Source organism: Trichomycterus rosablanca, chromosome 4 (genome assembly GCF_030014385.1).
Source record: "Trichomycterus rosablanca isolate fTriRos1 chromosome 4, fTriRos1.hap1, whole genome shotgun sequence".
Classification (NCBI taxonomy): domain Eukaryota; kingdom Metazoa; phylum Chordata; class Actinopteri; order Siluriformes; family Trichomycteridae; genus Trichomycterus; species Trichomycterus rosablanca.
Window position 1 is genome coordinate 36,217,599 of NC_085991.1, and position 27,861 is coordinate 36,245,459.

The 27,861-nt window shown below is 37.4% G+C and overlaps 1 protein-coding gene across 1 annotated transcript; it reads left to right on the forward strand.

The window, feature by feature from the left end:
• Window positions 1–217: 217 nt before the first annotated feature.
• Window positions 218–26,556, forward strand: rell1 (RELT like 1). The gene is made up of 6 exons (XM_062993278.1): window positions 218–343; window positions 5,688–5,762; window positions 12,764–12,818; window positions 21,068–21,322; window positions 23,483–23,621; window positions 26,301–26,556. Exons 1-6 carry the CDS (start codon window positions 253–255, stop codon window positions 26,322–26,324), a joined length of 639 nt encoding a protein of 212 aa, XP_062849348.1. The 5' UTR covers window positions 218–252; the 3' UTR covers window positions 26,325–26,556.
• The last annotated feature ends 1,305 nt before the right edge of the window (window positions 26,557–27,861 follow it).

The following is a 27,861-nucleotide window of genomic DNA, read 5'->3' on the forward strand; positions in this document are numbered from 1 at the left end:
CGTATATTCTGCATTACAGTTCGCACTATTAACTGGTATAAGTTAATATAAATAGTATACTATTAACCCTATATAGAATAGTATAAGCACAGATAGTGTATTCTAAAAGTTTTTTGTCTCCTGTCTACAGTAAACAACACTGGGAATGGTGCTGGAAAGGATACTGGCAGCTCGACTCACCCCGAGTACATAGCCTTTGGGCTGGTCCCCTTCTTCTTCCTCCTGGGCCTGCTTGGTGTGTTCATTTGCCACATGCTGAAGAAGAAGGGCTACCGCTGCACCACCAATGCTGAGGAACCCGAGGAGCCTGAGAAAGAGGAAGAGAAAAATCTGGATTCTGGAGGTAGGATAAAAGTGTTCAGATTCTGTCATGTCTGTGGAGTTGTATGTTCTACTGAAACCACAAAAACAAACTCGGATGTGTTATCAGCTGAGCCAACTATCATTTATGTGAACCAGCAGTTGATCATATGTTGCAAAATGCTAGTTTAAAACCATCCACTGTGCCATGTTTCATTGTTCCAATCTACTGTGCCACAGTCATTCTTTCCCTCTGGTATTATGTGTGAACTAAACCTTTTCCTGGGCTTGAAGAAAATGACCAAAACATGTTCAGATTCTTTACAGACACAGGACTGAAACCACATATCTATAATCTCAAGTTAAGAACAGCTCCAAAAAATCTAACCAAACATGTTAGGACTAGAAGAATAACATATTCTGCCATGAATATAACCTTGGTGTAACCATGGCATTTAAAGACAAACAAACAAACATTTCCTGGTTTGAAAAGGAAGCAAGTTTGAGTAAAACTCTAGCAAAAGATAAACATTTAGTTTAGGGGGCAAAACATTGAAGGACTAGCGTGACTCTTTAGTGTTGTGACATTGCAGTAATTGTTAGTCACCCATTCTTCTCTCTTACGTTGGTGAACAATAGTGTAAGATTTATCATTAAGCTGGGTACGAGGAAAAGAATGGCGTGTTGACATTGGGGGTGGGTGACACCTAACTAAATCTGGAGCTTAAATAGCCTGGACAAGGTTTTAATAATGGTAATAAGGATAATCTAGGGCAGATTCAATGACTATTTGTCATATATACAGTGGGGCCAAAAAGTATTTAGTCAGCCACTGATTGTGCAGGTTCTCCTACTTAGAAAGATGAGAGAGGTCTGTAATTGTCATCATAGGTACACTTCAACTATGAGAGACAAATTGAGAAAAAAAATCCAGGAAATCCCATTGTAGGATTTTTAAAGAATTTATTTGTAAATTATGGTGGAAAATAAGTATTTGGTCAATAACAAAAGTTCAACTCAATACTTTGTAACATAACCTTTGTTGGCAATGACAGAGGTGAAACGTTTCCTGTAAGTCTTCACCAGGTTTGCACACACTGTAGCTGGTATTTTGGCCCATTCCTCCATGCAGATCTCCTCTAGAGCAGTGATGTTTTGGGGCTGTCGCTGGGCAACACGGACTCCACAAATTTTCTCTGGGGTTGAGGTCTGGAGACTGACTAGGCCACTCCAGGACCTTGAAATGCTTTTTACGGAGCCACTCCTTCGTTGCTCGAGCGGTGTGTTTGGGATCATTGTCATGCTGGAAGACCCAGCCACGTTCCATCTTCAATGCTCTCACTGATGGAAGGAGGTTTTGGCTTAAAATCTCACGATACATGGCCCTGTTCATTCTTCCCTTAACATGGATCAGTCGTCCTGTCCCCTTTGCAGAAAAACAGCCCCAAAGCATGATGTTTCCACCCCCATGCTTCACAGTAGGTATGGTGTTCTTGGGTTCTTCTTCTTCCTCCAAACACGACGAGTTGAGTTTTTACCAAAAAGTTCCATTTTGGTTTCATCTGACCACATGATATTCTCCCAATCCTCTTCTGGATCATCCATATGCTCTCTGGCAAACTTCAGACGGGCCTGGACATGTACTGGCTTAAGCAGGGGGACACGCCTGGCACTGCAGGATTTGAGTCCCTCTCGGCGTAGTGTGTTACTGATGGTAGCCTTGTTACTTTGGCCCCAGCTCTCTGCAGGTCATTCATCAGGTCCCTCCGTGTAGTTCTGGGATATTTTGCTCACCGTTCTCATGATCATTTTGACCCCACGGGATCGAGGGAGATTATCAATGGTCTTGTATGTCTTCCATTTTCTTACAATTGCTCCCACAGTTGATTTATTCACACCAACCTGCTTGCCTATTGTAGATTCACTCTTCCCAGCCTGGTGCAGGTCTACAATTTTCTTCCTGGTGTCCTTCGACAGCTCTTTGGTCTTGGCCATGGTTGACTGTTTGAGGCTGTGGACAGGTGTCTTTTATACAGATAACGATTTCAAACAGGTGCCATTAATACAGGTAACGAGTGGAGGACAGAAGAGCTTCTTAAAGAAGAAGTTACAGGTCTGTGAGAGCCAGAAATCTTGCTTGTTTGTTATTGACCAAATACTTATTTTCCACCATAATTTACAAATAAATTCTTTAAAAATCCTACAATCCTCATTTTGTCTCTCATAGTTGACGTGTACCTATGATGAAAATTACAGACCTCTCTCATCTTTCTAAGTAGGAGAACCTGCACAATCAGTGGCTGACTAAATACTTTTTGGCCCCACTGTACAGTACATACACTGATCAGCCATAACATTTAAAACCACCTCCTTGTTTCTACACTGACTGTCCATTTTATTAGCTCCACTTACCATATAGAAGCACTTTGTAGTTCTACAATTACTGACTAGTCCATCTATTTCTCTGCATGCTTTGTTAGCCCCCTTTCATGCTGTTCTTCAATGGTCAGGACTCTGCCAGGACTCTGCCAGGACCACCACAGAGCAGGTATTATTTAGGTGGTGGATCATTCTCAGCACTGCAGTGAGACTGACATGGTGGTGTGTTAGTGTGTGTTGTGCTGGTTGGAGTGGATCAGACACAGCAGCGCTGATGGAGTTTGTAAACACCTCACTGTCACTGCTGGACTGAGAATCATCCACCAACCAAAAATATATCCAGTGGGTAGCATCCTGTGACCACTGATGAAGGTCTAGAAGATGACCAACTCAAACAGCAGCAATAGATGAGCGATCGTCTCTGACTTTAAATCTACAAAGTGGACCAACTAGGTAGGAGTGTCTAATAGAGTGGACAGTGAGTGGACACGGTATTTAAAAACTCCAGCAGCGCTGCTGTGTCTGATACACTCATACCAGCACAACACACACTAACACACCACCACAATGTCATTGTCACTGCAGTGCTGAGAATGATCCACCACCTAAATAATACCTGCTCTGTGGTGGTTCTGTGGTGGTCCTGACCATTGAGGAACAGCATGAAAGGGGGCTAACAAAGCATGCAGAGAAACAGATGGACTACAGTCAGTAATTGTAGAATTACAAAGTGCTTCTATATGGTATGTGGAGCTGATAAAATGGACAGTGTGTAGAAACCAGGAGGTGGTTTGAATGTTATGGCTGATCGGTGTATATCATGTGTACAATACAATGGAATTATCAGTGGCTGCATGGCAGAGATCAGTTGTGCTTAGGGTAAAGAGGAAACTGAGCAAATAAATATTTGGATAAACTATTCTCTTCCGCTTTATTTCCCCAATCTAGTCGTTTCTTTAGTTTTCCTCTTACATGGTACATATTATAATCCTTTACTGCCTGTACCACTCAGCTTAAGACGTTGGATCTAGGCGTCCTTCAACACTCACACAGTTGTTCTGGCCTCTTCTTGTTCTCCGGCCAGTCACTGGGAACCATGTAGAGCCTCACTGCGCACTCATAGCTCCCATCGCTAGTCAACACCTCAGCCAGTAATGGAGATTGCAATCTAAATGGGGCCAGTTGTGTTTGTTGGAGCCCCAGCCAGGTCGGTTTGCACTTGCATCTCAGTAGGTGCTTACCAATCATCATTTTACTATTGTGCTTACTTTAATTCTGTTAAGGTTGGTAGCCTTAATCTATTGATTGCCTTTTCTGCTGTAGTTGTTTTGTTCCCATCCATCTTTATTGTTGACATTTTTCCCCTTCTCAAATACTTTTTCTCTAATTCATTTTGGTTCTGTCCTCATCAGTCTAATCTCAGGTTTTGTGTCCAGTTTGGGTGAATTCCCACCTATTACATACACATGTTTGAGCCAATCATCAATAAAACTGCACCCATTTGAGTGGTGAATCATTCTCAACACTGCAACGAACCTAACATGGTAATGACACAGTAGTATGTGTTGTACTGGTATATTGGATTTTTTTTAAAGATCCCATTATCAATACTAGCAGGAAAGTAGCCCAGAGTGTCATGTGATTAGAAACTCTTTACTGATCCTAACAGTTTCCAGTTACCCACCACAAAGTGTTTAACATTTGCACATTGGCTAGCATGCTTATCATCTTTAAGTTTTAGTTTAACCTCAACCCTGAGCAGATTACATACTTGTTTGTTAACAAAAAATCAATATTTATTAAAAAATTTGAGTGTGTTGCAGATATCATATTAACACATTGTTATTTATCAGCCAAATCATTAAAAGTCATTTCTATGTGGTGTTGTCAATTAAATGCAAATCCAAGCATTAAAAATAACAGATTTCTGTTTATGTTGCATGGCACAAAATGTTCCAATCTTTTAGGAAATCAGATTTGTAATTTGAGTGTCATTGTGTTTGAGTGTTATTGCTCTGAGTAATAATATATTGTTTGAATTATAATGTCACTGGGGTCAGTTTATGCTTCACTTTAATATGAAATTGTATATGACTAAGACACTAATTACAAAACTAAGATCAAGAGCTTCAAATAGAAAACTTTGATCGTATTACAAGGACTAATCAGGGACTTAAAGTAGCAAGTGTGGTTTCGGTCTTATTCATGACACCATGACAAATGTGCCTCAACTAGACTAGCCTGTTCGTCATGTTAGTCATCAAATCGACTAAGGGTTTAAGACTTCTCAGTAAGAAGCAGAGGCTTCAAAGGAATGGTATAGGTGGGGTGTGTGTAGTTTGCCTATTTCTGTCCTAAAACCATTTATGAAAATTAATAAGGGCAGAAAAATAAAACAACACACTGACAAGATGACTAACACTATGACATAACCTACAGTCTGAACATTTTATAACATGAAGAGTGAATAGATCCCAAGGGTCAAGCCTTTACACATGCGGTTTATCATGTATAAACCTTTTTTTATTAATATTAAGTAACTTGGATTTACAAAGATTTACGACATGACTATGTGAAGAGATTTGAGTGATAATACAGATTCAGTTTGGCGCCTTGGTTTTATTTATAGATTCTTTTGTTTCTATTTTATAGTACTATTTATATACACAATAATTAGATAAACCATGTTTATTTAAGCAAGTCTGTTAAATGTATGCAGTTTACACACCAATGAACTAGTAACTTCAAACTTTTGTTTGCTAATTCAAACTAGCTACATTAGTCTTGTAGAGCCACAAATCTCTTGGCTAAAAATCTTTTAGGTGCAGGCTGGCTATTTCTCTGTGTTAAGAGCATCTCCTGATGCCCTTTTCCAACAGATTAAAGAAAGCATTTTTTAAATTGCAACCTGTAGGTCATGACTTAACATTTTCATTTTCCAGGTATTCACTTTAATCTTTCTCCTAATCTCACAATCTTTCTCCTTGATTTTCTGGCTTTTTCAATAGACATGAATGACACCTACAGTGAGGGCAACACAGATACCGTTGGCCAGATCGTTCAATTCATCATGAAAAATGAAGGTAGGACTGGGCTTTGAATTCTTTGTTGTACTTTTTATGACTGCATACGTGGTAGGGAAATAATTTAATTCACAACTCAGGACTGCAGCTGTTTTACTGCATTTATTAAAGTTTGTTGTATTGATCATATGACAGGCAGGTGTTATGACAGTCCTATTCCAAAATGCAGATGTAGGCCATGCAACACCTGTTAACATGTTTACACATGCTGTTTTTGCAATTTTTCTAAAGATACTTTTATAGAATCAGGATTATTCATGAAATAGTAAAATCATTGTCTTTCTATATCTTGTTACATTATTATTGAGTATACAAAATGCTTGGTAAACTTGACCACACTAACATTAAAGTATTCTAATCTTGCACCCAAGTATCTACAGTGTTAGAGCATTTAATGGGCTTTTATTGTCCTGCTAATATGTTTTATTAAAGCATTTTAGGGACTGGGATGAATCCTGTCCAGGTGAAGTCTGGAGCCATTTTTTTAATGTTCAGTCTGAATATCTGACCTTGTCCATGTGTGTTCGCTTTGTGACCCCAGCGTTCTGTTGATTCCACATGCCATGTGACCGTTGTGGCTCAGCACTTGACTGTGGTATTGTGTTAATAGCTATTATTGACCGGCACACAGTAACACAGTATACACTTAGTTGAAATGTGGCAATCATAGACCGGACAAGTATGACGTCATAACATTTTGGGGCCAGTCCTGTTTCAGTATTGAGATGCAAACCAGGCAACACCTGTTAACATGTTTACACACGGTGTTTTTCTGTAGATTTTTTTATAGAATCAGGATTTTATATTTATTACAATAAAGTCAATGTCTTTCTATCACTTTTTTTCTCTTTACTTTAATTTTCAATATATAAAATGTTTGTTAACTTTCAACAGTGTTCTGTTGATTCCACATGCCATGTGACAGTTGTGGCTCAGCACTTGACTGTGGTATTGTGTTAATAGCTATTATTGACTGGTACACAGTAACACAGTATACACTTAGTTGAAATGTGGCAATCATAGACCGGACAACCAGACTGGAGCATTCACAAATCTATTGGATTTATAATTTGTTACCCTTTTATTACCATATTTTATTCTTTTGTCTTTTTTTGCTTTCTGCTTCTCTTGCTCTAACTTGTATGTCACGTGGGACAGAAGTTGTTAGTTTAATGTCCTTAAATATTTGTCTAAATTACAATTAATCAGAATGGCAGATCTTTGTTGTATTTAAGTTATAAAGATACACATCCTGTTTGGATATTTTTCAAAAGGAGAACTCCTTTTGTAAACTTTTACAAAAATTAGTCTTGCAAGATCACCAGTCACCAGCCTCCTACTGGCATGAGTAATGGTCAGTTACTCATTCAGAAAAGGAAATGAAAGTGTGGCTCAGTTAGAGTTGTGCTTAGCCTCTGACCATGTATATGAGCTATTTTTCCTGAAAAGTACATGTCCTGCCTTCTGCCCCTCCCCTCAATTGTCCATTGTTTCCTGTTGTAACTTGGTATATAAAACCGTATATACCTTAAGTATATACTTAAAAACATCGTGCCCCATTGGTGGTGTAACTTTTACTACAAGTAGATTCAAGTTTGAAATACCTCAATACATACATAAAAAAACAAGACAAATGAATAATGAATCAATTAAATTCGTATAAAGAAGATTCTAAGTAGTTCATCTTTAGTTTATTTGTGGCATATATTCTACAAATAGAATAGAAAATTCTACAAGTCTTGAGGGCATCAAGGTGTTTTTCCATTTATTCATTTGTGCAAATGTAAGTCTTTAGATATGGTTGGTGTCTGTGATTCCATTATTTAAAATGATTGTGGGATGGTGTGCTGCTTGATAAAACCTTTAAGCTTAATTTACATTGTTTAAATTAAATTAATTTAATCATCATATATCTGGTCTATTTAAACCTATTTTTTTGTTATTGGTTTAAGTAACCAAAGGGGTCTATTTCCTTACACTGGACCAGTTGTTGAAAAACTTAAAACAAATTAAATGATAATTTAATAACAGTGTATGTACCTAAAAGTTTAGAAATAAAAGGTGTGTGTACTGTGCATAGCTCACCTTTATCAACTGTCTTTGCTTGTAAGAAAAACATAATACCACAGTAAAATCATCCTACCTTAATGGTGTCCCTTAATTTTAATCGGTTTGTGGCAAACACAAAATAATACATGGCAATAACAAGTACAAATTTTATGTGAAAACAATCACATCTAAACTAGAACATACGCTGGTCAATATTTAATATTTCTTACTATTGCAAATAGTGTGGTATACGAAGAAAACATAAAATTAGATTTGTTTGATTTACGCAAGAGTGTTAAGTCATACACATTTACTGTTCATAATAATAGAAAACATGGTAGATTTGTAGCCCATAAAAGTCAAAAAGTTTACCTGCATGCAAAGATTTTTAAAAAGACCTGAGGTCCTCGCACAATGACACCTCTGGCGCCACCTTTTGGCGAAAACATACAAGTGCAGGAAAAAGCTGAAAACAGGAAAGAAAATAGCAAGTCTCTACTTGACATGTTATACGACTTTACTATAGTTTTCCTACAATTTTCTAGAGGCTGTAAACAGTCTAAGGCTGCTTTGTTTTCATAACGATTGAATACATAACAACTACTCGTTAAGAAATCCAACATGCATCATATTTCTCCACTTTGACATAATGAATGCTTGCGCTCGTAAATCTTTCAATAGATCTTTGTGCTCTGTGTAAGTTCTTTTATTCTTGATCTCCATTTATAAGCAAAGCTTAAGAATGTGTAAATCCTTGATGGTTAAATGTAGGCATGTAGTGCAATGGAATTCTAGTAGGTGTGAATGATAAGGGTAAACATAAACCACAATAGTTGCAATGCACAATTTCACAGTAAATCTTACTAACAGGCGACTATAGAACAATGTGGTTAAGCTATATACATATTTTATTTAAAATAACAAAAGTGTTGTATACATGTGTATAACAAGGAAATTTCCACTAACTGTACAGATATATTTTGTGAAACAAACAAACAAAAAATTAAACCACCAACTTTTTTTGACATCATTTTACAGTAGACCGTTTTATTTATTTATTTATTTGAATGTCATATTTTACACACTTTGGTTACATTCATGACAGAAACGGTAGTTACTCGTAACGCAAGATTCATCAGTTCACAAGTTTAATGCCAAACACAGTCATGGACAATTTTGTATCTCCAATTCACCTCACTTGCATGTCTTTGGACTGTGGGAGGAAACCCCATGCAGACACGGGGAGAACATGCAAACTCCACACAGAAAGGACCCGGACCGCCCCACCTGGGGATCGAAGCCAGGACCTTCTTGCTGTGAGGCGACAGTGTTACCCACTGAGCCACCATGCTGCCCAGTAAACAAAGTAAACGTGCAGTATGTCATAACATTCTAAATTCTCCTGTATATCACAAAATACCAAGATTTTCCAAATATCATAAAATGTTTATGATTTACGGTGCCATTTATTGTACACAGCAAAAGCTAAAAAGCTATTATGCACAATTCATTACTTATTAACTTAACTAAGATAGATTATTACCTATAAAATACTACTTATTGTTTATAATATTATTAATATAATAGTACTTTGATACTGTTTAAACGAGTAATATTGTTCAATTTGTACTAACAAGTAGCCTTTTTAAGTTTTAAGTAGTTGCTAGAGGTTTACATAATGTTTTCAGGTATAGCTTATTATCATTGTCTATTTTTACTGGATATATTTGTACATGTTATGATTTGCTTTTACCAGTAGAGGGCATTAGGATGTTGGATTATAACCTCATGAGAGAAGAGCCACAGTGGTAGCATATCATAGACTAGTGTAGTGTGCAAGAGAATTAGTCATATTAAATTACTAAAGGTCTTGCCTTGACTGACTTTAATCACCTTTACATGGCTTATAAAATGGCAAAAAAAAAAAGAATATTAGTGCCGTATTTGGAGCAAATGTTTTTTGTTTCAGTGATGCATGGCTGGTTAAAAGAACTCACTCATAGCTGTGTGGAATTACAGTATATTATTTTTTTACTTCAGGTAGTTTAAGTTTTTAAAAAGTTCCATAAAAGTGTGGCTGCTGTGACTTTTTAATAATGGAAGTGACATTGTGCTTCAATTAAAAGTCTTCTGACGGGAAAGGGGCCAGAAATTTCAATGACTCAGCTTTGCTGACGTCTGAGCCATTTATAGCCGGTGTGGTGCAAGGAGGTTGACTAAGTCAGTGATCATTTTCAGTTTTATGAGTGTTCAGGTTCTTTAAACCAGTCAATCAAATGTTCCACCTTGCGTAGATGTGAGGACTTACTATTAATGAGCTTAATCATGGTGGTGTCGTCCATAAACATAAGGAGTTTGCCTGCGTACAACAAAATCTGTTTTTTAACCAGTAGCTATTAAAATAAATGCACTGTGTTACATTAAAAAGTTAAAATAAATTAAAATACTTTTTATTGATTTGTTAATTGGATGGATGCATGGATAGATGGATGCATGGATAGATGGATAGATGGATGGATGGATGGATGGATGGATGGATGGATAGATAGATAGAGCTACTACTGGAGCTACTACTGGAGAGGCTGTCACTCACGACGGCGCCTAGACTAATTGTTAATACTATTAGAGACTCAGTCAATTTGTTTGGCTTGATATGTTCATTTCAAAACCAACCATTCGTTGGCTTAGCATAGAGTCCATAGAGTTTTAGTAAATGAACAGGCAGAGGTGGAGTCAATGGTGTATACGGAACAAAGCAGAGTGGGGCGAGCACACTCCCCTGTGGGGCTCTGGTATCGAGGGATTGAGATCCAGTTGCGTGTGCTTTTACATATATGCTAGGAAGTCCGTATATGTCCATATATGCATTCCGATTATAGATAGAGATGAGCAGACAGTTGAACAGCGCTTGGCAGAAATTATGGTATTACCCAGCTTCTTTATTTCATAGCAAATAAACAAATCACAGATATAACACACAATTTTTGTTTAATAGCTTTTTGTTTAGTTGCTGAGCCTTTAGGCTTTCTGACACAGACCTCATACACATTTTTAATATATGTTAATTACTGGCATAACTTTTTTTTTTTTTTTTTTAAGTGGAATCACTTGGTATTAAGGAAACATTTATGGAATTATCAACAAAGCTTAATTAGTAGTTTGATGCTCCTCCTTTGGCTTTTATAATGGCCTACATTTTTAAGGCACTTCACTAATGACGGTCAGTATTATACGTCAAACTGGTTCCATCTTTCTTAAACAGCTGTTGAAAGATCAGCTTGGCTGGGTGGAGCCTTGTCATAGACCAGTTTTTTTTAAATTTTATCCATAAATATGAGATCAGATTAAAACCCAGACTATTTGCTGTCCATATCACTGAGGTGATTTGCCTTTCCTGCAGAAAAGCTTAACAATTTTTGCTCTTTAGTTAAAGTTGCAAACCTATTTTCCATTAATGGAACATTTCACTATACACCTGAGCATTTACTGTTGAGCTAATGATTGCCATCTCCTGAAGTTCCAGCATCATCTTCATGGCCGATGCTGATTTGTGATTTATCGCTGAATATCCCTTTCATCCAGTCATCCACACTCCATGATTGCTTCTCTTTAGCCCGCTGCAACCATTTCCTCCAGTTAGGTGCTGGTTTTTATTTGGCTTTTCTATGTGTAATTCCTAAACATTCACTCTTGTTTGCACCTATCTATTTTTCATTTGTTTTGTTGTGCATTTTCAATTGCTTTTCTGTCTTGACACTTTGACATCTTCCTTGATCTACCCATATGTTATAATCTTTCCATTTTGTTCAAATTAGCATCAGATTTTAGACACAGCTACCTGGAAACAACCAAGTACTTTTATCACAATCTGTATTGTATTTCCTTTTTAGGGAGTTGTATAATCCGTTTTATAAAACGGATAGTTCCGGTCCTAAAATCTGATTGGCTGAGCCGCGTTCTAAGCCGTTGTAAAATAAAGCACGAGAGGCCGTGCATTACTGTGATTTTAGCACGTAAAATCATAACAGTAATGCACGGTCTCGGTCTCGTACTTGGTTGGGAAAAAATGGTATCGATGCATCCCTATAAAATACTTAAATTAATTTATTGCAATCATCAATGCAAAAATCTTTTTTTAATTAACTCATGAAGTTTGGCACAAAGTGGTGGGTCACGCCTTGTCTTTCCTTGCAAAGTCTGAGCCTTGTGGATCCTTCTTTTATATCTAACTTTTCTGTAAATGGGGTTTATACTGTAGTAATTTGTAGTACATGGTTCTACATCATTTAACTATGTGGCATGGCCTTCTAATGCTTGATTAGTGATTATGAATGTCTGTAGCTACATGCAGTCTAAATGAAGCAGTGATCTCTGTTGCCAAGGCTGGAATAAAAACCCACACAGCTCATGTTCAGAAGAAATTTGCCAGAGTTGCCGGATACGATCCAAGAATCAACAGAAAAACTGGTCTGTTATAATTTCAGTCAAGCATTACTGTACCAATTTTAAAACAGCCTGTCAAACCTGTGCTGATGTTAAGCTTGCTTATCTGTGGATAGCCACACCTATGTTTGATGAGCTTCTAGTTCATAGCAGACCTCAGAGCTGGACAAATATCTTCTAGGTCAGGGTTTTTTCAAGTGACCCACATTTTGTCCATGATTTTTACCACGACCCAGGCAACACAAACAATGCATCAATACAAAACATATCTTAATTAATAACAATGGTGGTAATCTGGTCCCACTGTGGTGTACAAGATGTAACATAAAGGGTTTGAAAACCCTGTTCTAAGTGACAGTTCAAATAGCTTTATAGGGTGACAGTTCGCTTTTTCTTTTCGATCTTGACAAGTGACAGATGATTAATGTACTTTTAATGGGTGCAGTCAAACAAGCCTGGTTTGTTTGCAACATAACATCTCTACATCTAATTTTCTTTTCTCTTCACAGCTAACACAGATGCACTGGCAGCCATGATTTCTAGGAACAATACAGAAGCTGAAGGGTAAGAATGATTTGTTATAATATTTTCACTAGTAGATATTTACTGATTTCAACCACATTTTGGATGACAGTCAAGTGATTATGTACTATATAATAACTTGATATATAGTTAATATTGTATATTAGTAATGGAACTAACAGATATTGAATATGACAAAGTTATGCTGGGCACCAGGACACAGTGGGATAGCTGGAAATGAAAAAGCGGATCCGCTAGCCAGAGGAAAAATAAGACAAAATATGAAAAACAACAACAAAAAATCCTTCAACAGATATAAAACCACTAATAAATATCTACATCAAGGAAAAATGGCAACCCGAATGGCGCACTTAGACCACCAACAAACTCTGTGAAATACACCCAAACATCAATGGTAAACCAAGAACACACCAAGGATGACTCATAGACCAAGTTACTTACACAAAATGCAGAAACGGAACCCACCAACACCTAATATTGACCCCCTCCCCCAACCTGTGAAATCTGCCAAACACGTTGTAATAAAGCACATCCTAATAGAATGCACCAAATACAAAAATCATTGGTGCTCCTCTGCCCTCTCTCCAGGACTTGTATACTTCAAGAACCAAGAAACGGGCAGAGAAAATTATCACTGATTCCTCACACCCTGGACATTACTTTATCCAACCCCTCCCCTCCAGCAGGCGCTATAGATCCATCCACATTAAAACCACCAGATTCAAAAGCAGTTTCTTCCCACAGGCGATCTCCCTACTAAATAAATAAATGACTGATAATACATACAGTGTATCACAAAAGTGAGTACACCCCTCACATTTCTGCAGATATTTAAGTATATCTTTTCATGGGACAACACTGACAAAATGATACTTTGACACAATGAAAAGTAGTCTGTGTGCAGCTTATATAACAGTGTAAATTTATTCTTTCCTCAAAATAACTCAATATACAGCCATTAATGTCTAAACCACCGGCAACAAAAGTGAGTACACCCCTTAGTGAAAGTTCCTGAAGTGTCAATATTTTGTGTGGCCACCATTATTTCCCAGAACTGCCTTAACTCTCCTGGGCATGGAGTTTACCAGAGCTTCACAGGTTGCCACTGGAATGCTTTTCCACTCCTCCATGACGACATCACGGAGCTGGCGGATATTCGAGACTTTGCGCTCCTCCACCTTCCGCTTGAGGATGCCCCAAAGATGTTCTATTGGGTTTAGGTCTGGAGACATGCTTGGCCAGTCCATCACCTTTACCCTCAGCCTCTTCAATAAAGCAGTGGTTGTCTTAGAGGTGTGTTTGGGGTCATTATCATGCTGGAACACTGCCCTGCGACCCAGTTTCCGGAGGGAGGGGATCATGCTCTGCTTCAGTATTTCACAGTACATATTGTTCATGTGTCCCTCAATGAAATGTAACTCCCCAACACCTGCTGCACTCATGCAGCCCCAGACCATGGCATTCCCACCACCATGCTTGACTGTAGGCATGACACACTTATCTTTGTACTCCTCACCTGATTGCCGCCACACATGCTTGAGACCATCTGAACCAAACAAATTAATCTTGGTCTCATCAGACCATAGGACATGGTTCCAGTAATCCATGTCCTTTGTTGACATGTCTTCAGCAAACTGTTTGCGGGCTTTCTTGTGTAGAGACTTCAGAAGAGGCTTCCTTCTGGGGTGACAGCCATGCAGACCAATTTGATGTAGTGTGCGGCGTATGGTCTGAGCACTGACAGGCTGACCCCCCACCTTTTCAATCTCTGCAGCAATGCTGACAGCACTCCTGCGCCTATCTTTCAAAGACAGCAGTTGGATGTGACGCTGAGCACGTGCACTCAGCTTCTTTGGACGACCAACGCGAGTCTGTTCTGAGTGGACCCTGCTCTTTTAAAACGCTGGATGATCTTGGCCACTGTGCTGCAGCTCAGTTTCAGGGTGTTGGCAATCTTCTTGTAGCCTTGGCCATCTTCATGTAGCACAACAATTCGTCTTTTAAGATCCTCAGAGAGTTCTTTGCCATGAGGTGCCATGTTGGAACTTTCAGTGACCAGTATGAGAGAGTGTGAGAGCTGTACTACTAAATTGAACACACCTGCTCCCTATGCACACCTGAGACCTAGTAACACTAACAAATCACATGACATTTTGGAGGGAAAATGACAAGCAGTGCTCAATTTGGACATTTAGGGGTGTAGTCTCTTAGGGGTGTACTCACTTTTGTTGCCGGTGGTTTAGACATTAATGGCTGTATATTGAGTTATTTTGAGGGAAGAATAAATTTACACTGTTATATAAGCTGCACACAGACTACTTTTCATTGTGTCAAAGTGTCATTTTGTCAGTGTTGTCCCATGAAAAGATATACTTAAATATCTGCAGAAATGTGAGGGGTGTACTCACTTTTGTGATACACTAATACGTAAGCGTAAAAATATTCATCTGCTGCCAAATTGACTACACTGTAGTACTCATCCTACATGTTGTGCACTTTACTGTTATGTAAATATTTCAGATGCTGCTAAATTACATATCTGTATATAATCTTATAGTTTGGATAATTTCATGATTTTGTGTTTAATGTTTAATGTATACGTTGCTTGTACACTGTATCGTACCATTACTAGAGAGATACCATCAGCCGAAAACAAATTCCTTGTGTGTATCCACATACCTGGCCATTAAATCTGATTCTGATTCTGATTCTAAGGAAAGTCTATGAGTATACATACCTGAAACCATAAAAGAAACTTATACACAACCTACCCCAACCTGTGAAATCTGCCAAACATCTGTTACAATAAAGCACATCCTAATAGAATGCCACAAATGCACCAAGGAAAGACTACAAGTATACATACCTGAAACCATAAAAGAAACTCTTACGCAACCCACCTTGCAGCCATAAAATAAAAAAATTAAATGGACCTACAATACACTGATCAGCCATAACATTAAAACCACCTCCTTGTTTCTACACTCACTGTCCATTTTATCAGCTCCACTTACCATATAGAAGCACTTTATAATTCTACAATTATTGACTGTGGTCAATCTGTTTCTCTACATACTTTTTTAGCCTGCTTTTACTCTGTGCTTCAATGGTCAGGACCCCCACAGGACCACCGCAAATATTATTTAGGTGATGGATCATTCTCAGCACTGCAGTGACACTGACATGGTGGTGGTGTGTTAGTGTGTGTTGTGCTGGTATGAGTGGATCAGACACAGCAGTGCTGCTAAAGTTTTTAAATACCGTGTCCACTCATTGTCCACTCTATTAGACACTCCTACCTAGTTGGTCCACCTTGTAGATGTAAAGTCAGAGACGATCGCTCATCTTTTGCTGCTGTTTGAGTTGATCATCTTCTGGACCTCCATCAGTGGTCACAGGACGCTGCCCATGGGGCGCTGTTGGCTGGATATATTTTTGGTTGGTGGACTATTCTCAGTCCAGCAGTGACAGTGAGGTGTTTAAAAACTCCATCAGCGCTGCTGTGTCTTATCCACTCATACCATCACAACACACACTAACACACCACCACCATGTCAGTGTCACTGCAGTGCTGAGAATCATCCACCACCCAAATAATACCTGCTCTGTAGTGGTCTTGTGGGGGGGCCTGACCATTGAAGAACAGGGTGAAAGCGGGCTAAAATGGACAGTGAGTGTAGAAACGAGAAGGTGGTCATAATGTTATGCCTTAAACATGACATTCATAAAAGTAAATCAATATATTAATAATGGATGGCTAAAAAGATCTTTTAAGATCTTTCAATGTAGGATTTTTGCAGGGTATTAACTGGCATTGCCACAAGGTGGCTGTATAACATTTTGCAATGAATGGCCAGTTTATCACAGAATTAGTAATGCTCAAAGTGAGAAGCCCAAGTTTACTTTTGGAAAGTAATGATTGGTTTAGGACCAGCGAGCCAGGCAGTGGCTGTATGACGTTTTTAATTAAAATTAAGGTCTGAATTTTTAGTGTTGCACATGTACATGCACATGATTTCTTTAAGCATTAACATGTCTTAGTTTTATAGTTCTACCTGATGTTAGCAATCTTTAATCTAGAGTAAGGCCAGTAATTTAGAATCGGACCCAGAGCAGCAAAAACCAGTATAGATAGATGGATGGATGGATGGATGGATGGATGGATGGATAGATAGATACTTTATTGATCCCGAAGGAAATTAGAGAAAAAAAGCATTTAGTAAAGTTTAATGTAATTATAATTACATTTTTCTAGTCCTGTGGTAAAATATTTTTGCACAGTGATGCAAAAGGTCTATTCACGCCTATTACTTAAAGGTTTGTACATTTGTTCACTATTCAATTTCAATTAAACATCAAGTTTTCTTTGCCAAGGATTTTTGAAGCTCACATTATTTCTCATTCATACCTCCAACCTTGATGTTATAAATACATGCTCATTCAGAAACACCTCAATAGCTGTGTGCCTCTTTTAGCACACCAAGGTCTTTTCTATTCAAACGCTTTTCATGAGCAAAGCTCAGAAGCGTGCCTTTGCGTCATTGGACACTGAATTAAACAGCATGGTACAATTCCACAAATAAAAACAGAAAAAACATCTGTCAACAGCAAATAAGCTTTAAAGGTGTGTGCAGTATTTCAGTACAAGATGGCAGCTGTACCGTGGACGAGGATAGTAAATATGGGGATGACAACAAGGGAGGACATGCCATTATGAGAACAGTAGGAAGATGTCAGGGATGATGAATGACGGACAGGCAGAAAGAGTGGCTGGACGAGTGCGAGGGATAGATTAGCTGAAGGCTGGAGTATTTCAGAGCGGTGATGTCGGACAGGGTGCATTTATTTTCTGGCTGGTTGGTGGGCGGAGAGCCAAAGGAACACTTAGAGAAGCAGCTGGGAGGAGCCTGGGTTGCCCTAGCCAGACGAGGCAGAGCTAAGGTTGGAGCAAGAGTTGATTGACAGGCTGGAGAGAGTGTTGCTGGGCCTGGGTTGAAGCTTTCTGGATGCTGAATATATGAAAAAGTGGATACAGATACAGATATAGTGCTTCAATCAAAATGAACAGCAGTTTAATGTTTGATGTCTGCATTTAATAGTTTTATTAGCTTGCAAAGATAAAACGAGCGTAAAAGTCCGCCCATTTCTGTATATCTTTGCCTGCCTGTTGTATGAGCATCAACAATTGATTAGCATTAACCAGAGTCATGAAATTATATGATTACTACCATCACCCACACACCATTATGAAGCTTTTTGTCACAGTTACTGCAGTGTTCCCTTCTGCTAACTGCATCAGCACGATGCTTTAATTTTACTCCTGCACTGGGGCACAGCCAGGCAGCCTAGTTCTAATTAACAGAAAATCAAACCAGCATGGAACATCAACAGATCATAAAGACATTCTCATTAAGAGTTAAGAGTAAGTGTTTTATTAAAAATGGCTTGTGAGAATACTCCATGGTGCTGACCCTCCCCCTATTCTCACTGGTTAATCTTCAAAATCCTAATAACCAGGTTTTTTCTTTGGCCGAAAAATATGTGGCTTAAAAACATTATTAAACTATAGTCTAATTGGTTGGTTTTCAAGCAACCCACATTTTGTCCTTGATTTTTATTGTAACACAGGCAACACACACAATGCATCAAAACAAAACATACCTTAATTAATAAAAATGGTGGTAATCACAAGGGGTGTGGTGTTCATGTAAAGTCATGGGTAAGGATAGGGTAGGGTCACCTTACTGATTTCCAAGGTAGACCACATCCAAATACAACACAAAATAAGATCTAACACAGTGGCATGTACTTCTTAGGATTGCACTGTTTTATAACATAAAATCATTTTATTAACTTTGCTAGATAGAAGTTAGCTATACAATTAAACTGGTTCTCTAAAAGAATTATAAATTATTTTCTAAAGTTTCTTACTGTTGGCTCAGGTTGGGTTTGAAATTATGTCTAAATAGTAACAATAAGGTTGGTCTGGGTGTTTGGTGGTTAGAAGCAAAAATAATTCCCTGTTTAACACCTGACATGTTTAATGTTGTGCACTCTGTAACATTTATATTTTAATCACTGTACTGCCCTTATTTAGACAGTCCATGTTATGATTACTTGAGGGAGCAAAAAAAAAACAATGATTTCATGATATAAATAATTGTTTTGCCCTTTTCCTCACTGCCATTGAAATGAGGGCACAGCTTCAGATTTCTCTTTCATTTTCTCTCTCATATCTTCTGTAGATGGTCATTTACATATCATCTTCATCCTGATCTAACTCTAGGCTCATCACACAATCACAGTGGCATCCCATAGCGTGAATGAGACCATTACACGGTGGGCTACTGTGTTTCCCCAAATAGTGCGCCCCAATAGCAGAACATTGACATCACTTAACCATTAGCCAGCAGGGAAGGAGAGAGTATAGAGACGGAAATTAACAACAATTTAACAAAATAGAGAAAGCACTTAATGCAGCTGCTGGATTTCTGATACTGAAGACGATAGTGAAAAATGCAGGCCAAAAAATGCTTTTTCTTTTCAAACAGATATAAAATAGAATTTGTAGAACACATTAAAAGGGAAAAGTATTAAACAATTTGTTTATTTAATATACATACATTTCTGTACACATAACCACCTTAAATTTAGGTCATTTGAATAATAAAAAAAATTATTTATAAGCATAATCATATGTTTGAAAAAAATACAATTAAAATATACTGTCACTATTGTTTTGGGTTAATAATAATGTTGCAAATACAAAAAATAAATAAAAGAAATTTTAGGCACCTGATATTATTAAATACATAGGTTAAAAGGATTTACAGGATAATAGATAGATAAATGAAATATAATAAAATATTTAAAAAAATTTGTAGATATAGATAGATTAATGAAATAAATAAAAATATATTTTAAATAACATTATTGTTAACCCATACCAATATACTGACAGTATATTTTACAAGTACAAGTTGCAAAAAAAAAAAAAAAAAAATTAGGCAGCTGATATTATTAAATATCTTGCCATAGGTTAAAAGGATTTAAAGGATAATAGATAGATAAATAAAATATAATAAAATATTTAAAAATATATAGATAGATTAATAAAAAATAAAAAAAGCAAATATATATTTTTGAATAACATTAAAGTGTACTGTGACTATATTGGTATAGGTTAATAATGTTGTAAATTAAAAAACAAAAAACTTTAGCCACTTCATATTAAACATGTTGTCATGGGTTAAAAGGAATTTATGCCTCGAGTAATAATCATGATAAAGGTAAATGAGGGACAGTGTATAAGGACAAATGATTAAAGAGCACTTGAATGGAAATAGCTACAAAGCCGTCGCAGGCACCTTAAATAATCCATGTCAGGACATCTGGCTCATTAATCTACTGTACATATTAGAAGTTCATGGTACACACATCATCATTAAAAGAAAGAAAAATGGTAATCTTTTAGCTTGACCCAGAAAAGTTGCATGCATGATCCCAAAAACACCACACTCACAGTAAGGTATGGTGGTGGCAGCATGATGATATTGGGCTGCTTCTCTGCAGACAGCACTGGGGTGTTATATGTCATTAAGGTAAACGTAAAGTAAGGGATGGGGGGCTGGGACTAAACAACAACAAGACAGTTACCTTAAACATAAAGCCAAAATAACTTAGGACTGTAAGGCAATCAGATAAACCTTTGTAATCTTAGATTTGAAGATGGTTTGCATCATAGCAGAAACATTAAACCTTAATGTGGTATAAAGCTTAATAATATTATTATTATTTTTATAATAACTGTAAATGTCTTAAAGCTGCAATGGCCAGCAAATGCTGTACAACAAAATACTAATATTAATAATTTCTTGTTCTTAAATACCTGTTTCCCTCTTTTGTACTTGCACTGGAAGCACAAAATTAATTGATCACCTTTCCCTCTCCAATAAAACCACAGTGGATGCTTTATAATATAGAAAACCAAATTGGTTTCAGTTTATTTGTGAGGACACTTCCACATCAGACTAGACGCTGTAAAAATGCCATAAACCTCACCTTCTTTATGCTCAGTGGTTTAGAGCTGCATATAAAATAGCAACAAACCACAGCTGCGTCGAGTGTTACCTGTTAGCACTGAATCTGTCAAAATATCAGAACAATTATTCATAGCATTATTAAAAATCACTCTGCTCTGTGTTCTAGTTGTCCTTTCTCTGACCAGTTGCTTGCACTTATTTAATCACTTGTGTTTATTTTGTCTATAGTGCTCCTCCGACACCCGTCACACCAGTGACTCCTGTGACTCCTGAAAGCCCTGATACCCCTGTGTCACCTGGTGCCCCTCTGGGAGCTGCCAAACACACCTGTAATCACCTTCACACTATCGGTGGAGTGGTGGGCCACAACAACATGTGTAACCGCTGCAGTCAAAAGAAATGGCCCCTGATGCGACGTGGGTCCAACAGGAAGGTGGAGCGACGCAGCCATGCAGGAGAGGTCACCGTGCTAGCAGTGGGCAGGTGTGTGTGTGCGTGCGTGTGTGTGTGAAAAACTGTATTATACATCAGTGTTTATGCCCATGAATAAATGTGGGTCTAGTCACATGGATAAGGTTTATAAGTAAGGCCCTACCTAATTCACGGCTGTGAAAATCGCATCACGAACCATGAAATAAATTGTTTCCCGTGTAATATGCAATCTGCTGTAAAATGTAAACTCTAGGGTTTGTGTTCAACAATTTAACGTTTTTCATTCGCATAGCATTTAATTGCCTCATGCTAACTGGTTAATTTGCACTACGAGGCGGTCCTAGCAATCCGACGGCAATTCAGTTGGCAATCGGTTAGTCAGAATGTCCAAGATGTCGAAGTCCCTAACATATACTGATCAGCCATAACATTAAAACCACCTCCTTGTTTCTACACTCACTGTACATTTTATCAGCTCCACTTACCTTATAGGAGCACTTTGTAGTTCTACAATTACTGACTGTAGTCTATCTATTTCTCTGCATACTTTTTAAACCTGCTTTTACTTTGTTCTGCAATGGTCAGGACCCCCACAGGACCACCACAGAGCAGGTATTATTTAGGTGTTGGATCATTCTCAGCACTGCAGTAACACTGACATGGTGGTGGTGTGTTAGTGTGTGTTGTGCAGGTATGAGTGGATCAGACACAGCAGCGCTGCTGGAGTTTTTAAATACCATGTCCACTCACTGTCCACTATATTAGACACTCCTAACTAGTTGGTCCACCTTGTAGATGTCAAGTCAGAGACGATCGCTCATCTATTGCTGCTGTTTGAGTTGGTCATCTTCTAGACCTTCATCAGTGGTCACGGGGCGCTGTTGGCTGGATATATTTTTGGTTGGTGGACTATTCTCAGTCCAGCAGAGTGAGGGTGAGGTGTTTAAAAACTCCATCAGCACTGCTGTGTCTTATCCACTCATACCAGCACAACACACACTAACACACCACCACCATGTCAGTGTCACTGCAGTGCTGAGAATGATCCACCACCCAAATAATACCTGCTCTGTAGTGGTCCTGTGAGAGTCCTGACTGGGGCTAACAAAGCATGCAGAGAAAAAGGACTACATGTACAAATGGACTACAGTCAGTAATTGTAGAACTACAAAGTGCTCCTATATGGTAAGTGGAGCTGATAGAATGAACAGTGTGTAGAAACAAGGATGTGGTTTTAATGTTCTGGCTGATCGGTATATTTATATATTTATATTTATATCGGTGTATGTATATTTTTTTGATTCCTCAAAAAAACCTTCACAATAACCCCCACAAAAAAGTGTTTTAATGGTTTACTGAATAAAAATAGATGCAGAAATCATTACATCTATAAATGTATGCCAACGTTTGACTTGTTTGTACTGTTCATGTGTTGTCATGCATCTTTTATGCATAAAATTGTTTCTGTAATATATTGTGTAATATATAATATATAATGTAATGTATATTAAAATAGTGTGCTTATTTGAATCAAGTACATGTATCACACCTCCTGTATTTGTGGGCAAATGCCTGCACATCTTTCCTGTGCAAATGCAGAGGTATAAATCAACAGTGAAGGCAGAGAATGTGAACACTCCCGTTTGGATGGATAGACGTTTGTGGTCCAGCACACCTGAACATGAAATTTTATTTGATTTCTGTTCTTAGTTTGTGTCAATGTTGGCTTGCACCTTCTGACAGGCCCATTCAAATGCATGTGCCCATTTGACATGAGTCTCTCTGTGGTTATGATGTACTGGCTGACACATTGACATTTCAGTGTGTGTGCATGCACAAAAACACACGCATCCCAAGATCATTGATGCTGCCTCGGTGTGTGGGTGAATTAGTGAGTGGCTGGACCAGGCCATTATTCATTCTCGTGTGCTTCCTGAATGTCAGGCTGTGTTTTGAATGCAAATCGAGCATTTCCTCATTCATCCGTTTTGATGAATGAGAGTTTATATCAGGGCCAAGGCAACCCGAATGTGTCTGTGTGCAGATCTTAATTAATCTACAGATTTATTTATTTAAATGTTCCCAGATTATTGTTTGTAAAGTGTGGGTGGCTGCCTGTATTCACCTCGTCATCCTGTTATGCGCATGTCCTTGTATTAAATCCACTATCTGTGCTGAACGGCAGACTTAAGAAATCGAATTTAATTTCAGGTTCCGCGTCACCAAGACTGACCCTCGGCCAGCCCGAGAAAGTCGCAGCCTGCTTGTCACTGAGCCCAACGGAAGTGTTCCCACAACTCCAGTGAAGACCGAGCCTACGTTGAACAGCAGTACGTTATTACAGCCTCAGGTGAGCTCCGCTGAAGTCTTTTTCACACATAAAATCCAGGTAATTGCCTGGTCACCTTTACTGAGCACGTTCTGCCCAAGTCCCTAGATAGGCAGAATTTGTCTGGAGCTTTGTTAAATAAATTTAAAGTCTAATAACTGTGAGAAATATAACCATGTTCTGGGCTGTGTTTGAACATGTGCTGGACTGACCTTGGAATTAACAGAAATAAACACATATTCATAGCACAGTTATACATCAGTACAGAGCAAATCTCTCATCTTATTAAACAGTGCCCGGCTTTACCAATGAAGCTGTGTAACTGTGAGATGTCAGCATTCCTCAACTCTGGTCAATCCTTCTTATTAGAATAATTAAATCCATACAAGTTGTTTATCAGTAACACTATGTTGTAATACAACCCAGTAATAAAATAGGGCATTATTATTATTTATTGTAGTAGTAGAAGTATTATTATTATTAGTAGTAGTAGTAGTAGTATTGTTGTTCTTATTAGTAGTAATAGAAGTATTATTATTATTTAATTATTATTATTAGTAGCAGTAGTAGTGTTTTTATTATTAGTAGAAGTATTATTATTATTTGTAGTAGTACTAGAAGTATTGCTTTTATTATTAGTAAAACTATTATTATTTATATTAGTAGCAGTATTGTTTTTATTATTAGTAGCAGAAGTACTATTATTATTATTATTGTTAGTAGTAGTAGTAGTATTGTTTTTTATAATTATTAGTAGAAGTATTATTATTTGTAGTAGTAGTAGTATTTCTTTTAATAATTACTGGTAGAAATATTATTATTTGTAGTAGTATTGTTTTTATTATTAATAGAAGTAGTATTATTATTTGTAGTAGTAGTATTGTTTTTATTATTAATAGAAGTAGTATTATTATTTGTAGTAGTAATATTGTTTTTATTATTAGTAGAAGTATTATTATTTGTAGTAGTAGTATTGTTATTATTATTAGTAGAAGTATTATTATTATTTGTAGTAGAAGTTGTAGTATTGTTTTCATTATTATTAGTAGAAGTATTATTTATAGTAGTAATATTGTTTTTATTGTTATTAGTAGAGGTATTATTATTTGTAGTAGTTCTAGAACAGGGGTGTCAAACTCATTTTTACCGAGGGCCACATCAGCATTATGGTGGCCCTCAAAGGGCCGATTGTAACGTATCCTGCTGTGATTGCAGTCACATTGCTGTTTTTCTTGGAGGCTGAATTCTGCATTTATATTGTTCTACTTTACCACAGACACAGCCTCATAACACAAGAGACGCACCGGTTTTTCTTCCTGAAGCACAAACTTGTTTTCACTTGCATTAAATTTCCTCCTTATGCTTAATTTTCTTACTTATCTTCTTGTACATTTTGGGATTATGTGTAAATATGTGTAACATCATCTACTGGTGGGCTGTGTCACTTTGCAGGTCACAAAATCAGCCTGCATTTTGAAAGATGCAGTTTATTTAGGATTTTACAGTGTATTTTTAAGACAATCATTCTGCCCTCACTAATAGTTTATCCCCCTTTCTCAGCTAGACAGACAGACAGACAGACAGACAGACAGACCCCTTCAGAATACAGTCGGTTTATTTGCTTCCCAGTTGTGTGATACACTGTGTGCATCAAAATGAAGTAAGAATACAAACAATAAAAACAATAAAGAACCTAATACAGTAAAAAGCACACAGCTGTAGTCAAGTGTTACATCTGGTACAATATGAGATTTAACCAAACGTAAAATAACAAGTTAGCATTTTGTGTAAAGATACTAATTGTTATAGTAACGGTAACAATTGTATTTAATTACGGTAAATTTGTAACTAAAACGCTGTGATATACTCACTAAACATTTACTAACAACTGAGAATATAAACGCCACTACTTACAGACGATGCTTGGGTATTATATTGCAGTATAATTATTTGTATTTATTTATTATTGTTTACATTACTAACTACGCTACCCCGCGTTCTTTTGCCGTAAAAGTCACATGGCTTCTTAGCGAAGGGTAAAGTTAGTTGCCATGACTACGATGTCACGTTGTCTCTTAAAGGCGCAGGAGCGCATTAAATTATAAGCGCGTCTCTGTAACGACTCGAACCATCACAACAATCATACAGTCGTTTAAGCTCTCGCGGGCCGGATCAAATGACGCGGCGGGCCGGATTTGGCCCGCGGGCCTTGAGTTTGACACCCCTGTTCTAGAAGTATTGCTTTTATTATTAATAAAAATTTATTATTATTATTTATATTAGTATTGTTAGTATAGTATTGTTTTTATTAGTAGTAGAAGTATTATTGTTATTATTATTTGTAGTAGTAGTATTGTTTTTATTATTAGTAGTAGAAGTACTGTTATTATTAGTATTTGTAGTAGTGGTAGAAGTATTATTGTTTTTTCACTAGTAGTAGAATTATTATTATTAATTGTAGTAGTAGTATTGTTTTTATTAGTAGTAGTAGAAGTACTGTTATTATTAGTATTTGTAGTAGTAGTAGTAAAAGTAGTTTTATAACCATAGTATTATTTGCACTAGTTAAACCCTAGACAGTTTAATGCGTATTAGATACTTCTTACCAGCAGACTAGACCTCTGTTTTTAACTGTTGGAACGTACGCATTACAGATGTAGTGAAGTGTGTTTTCATGTCTTCCTCATTGTCTTCTCATAGGTGGAAGCTGATAATAAAAAGTGACGTACAGTCAGATACGGTCAATGGATTTGAAAACTTTTTAAACCAAATCACCGAGCCATCACAGCGAAGGGAGGAAGTGATCGACCATGGAACTGCAATTTCTAAACCCTTTACAGGGCTTAGAAAAACCAGCCGGAGGTAAAACCAAAAAAAAAACAAAGGTAAAAATATGAAAGGAGAAAACCAAATTAACTTTTAATATTTGAACTGCAGTATTAGACTCTGCCCTCTTTCCAGTGGAGTTTGTCACTGGACAAAGGAGGAGAAGCAGGCTCCAGTAATTCCATCACCACGCCATGCCTCCCTTTACAAACACGCCGCGTCATTAATCGTGGACGGAGTCATTGTGTGCTTTTAATGACCAACAGTGTGTCAATGGTTAATCCACAGTTAAACATGAGGCACATTAAAGTGTATAGTCTGGAAAGGTTAGATGACCTGAGATCATGTGACTCGGTCCGCTAGTTCCAAGAAGCAGGAACTGGTTTAATGAACTCTTTTGTGCGTTTACAAGGAAGAACGAACAAAGTTTCCTTAAGACTGGATACAATCTTAACCAAATACGTCTGAATGCACCATCATGTGATTCTGACTATCTGTTGCACCAGTCCCCCACATAGCCGGCTATTCGTCTTTTTGAAATATAAAATGCCTTATTTTGCTAGTTATGCCTAACTTTATGCTTATCAGATCTGTGTAACCAATAGCATATCAAATCTAGACTATTACTTCCCATGTGCCAAAAACGTCCTCTATATGTCTAAAAAGCCATAGGTAAGAATGTGTATATGAACAATGCAAGCTTATTTAAAACATATTTTGGAACATCTGGCATCAACATCATTCTCCCCAAGACCGTGGGAGCAAACTACCACCTGTGTAAAATATCACCAGTAAAATGTCACCAGTGGGTTGTTTTTCTCTAGCAAAATGGCCACAAATGGGCTTGTCTAGCTGCCTTCATAGCACCACTGGGAGACAATTTGTGGGATTGTGCACTAAATCACCCACACAACTTTTTACACTGTTCTATTTTCTAGTTCTAACTAATACAAATATAATAATACTATATATTCGTATGTTACTCATGTTTGCCTGCTCAGATACTGTAATAGTAGGTCCGTTGCTGTTCTGTAGATACTTAGTAGTTAGTGTTTTCAAATATATCACTCCCACAAGAGTAATGGTGGCCTTATATAAAATACGGGCAAAGGAGGCTGTTCAGGGATTTAGGAATCTTAAAACACAATATATAGCTAACACACTTATTTATTCTGTGAATGATGTGAGGATGATGATGAGATGGATGAGGAAAACAGCTAAATGGTGTGAATTTTTCAAATGCACATTTCTAGTTTATCAAAATAATGAGGCATTTTAATTGTGTATATGCAACAAACAATGTCGTTTTTATGCATATGTGAACTCCTTTACACAGTTACAAATGTAATTGGTGGCATATCAAATGCTATTAGTAATGTGATTTTAATGAGATAAATACCAAACCTCTGAATTGTTAAGTGAGGAGAAAATAACC

Bases quoted from the DNA above. Each gene is read 5' to 3' on its own strand.
- rell1 (XM_062993278.1), top strand. From the start codon at position 253: ATGCTGAAGAAGAAGGGCTACCGCTGCACCACCAATGCTGAGGAACCC. The intron at 5,763-12,763 runs GTAGGACTGGGC...TTCTCTTCACAG, and splicing joins ATTCATCATGAAAAATGAAG to CTAACACAGATGCACTGGCA. The intron at 21,323-23,482 runs GTGTGTGTGTGC...ATTTAATTTCAG, and splicing joins ACCGTGCTAGCAGTGGGCAG to GTTCCGCGTCACCAAGACTG.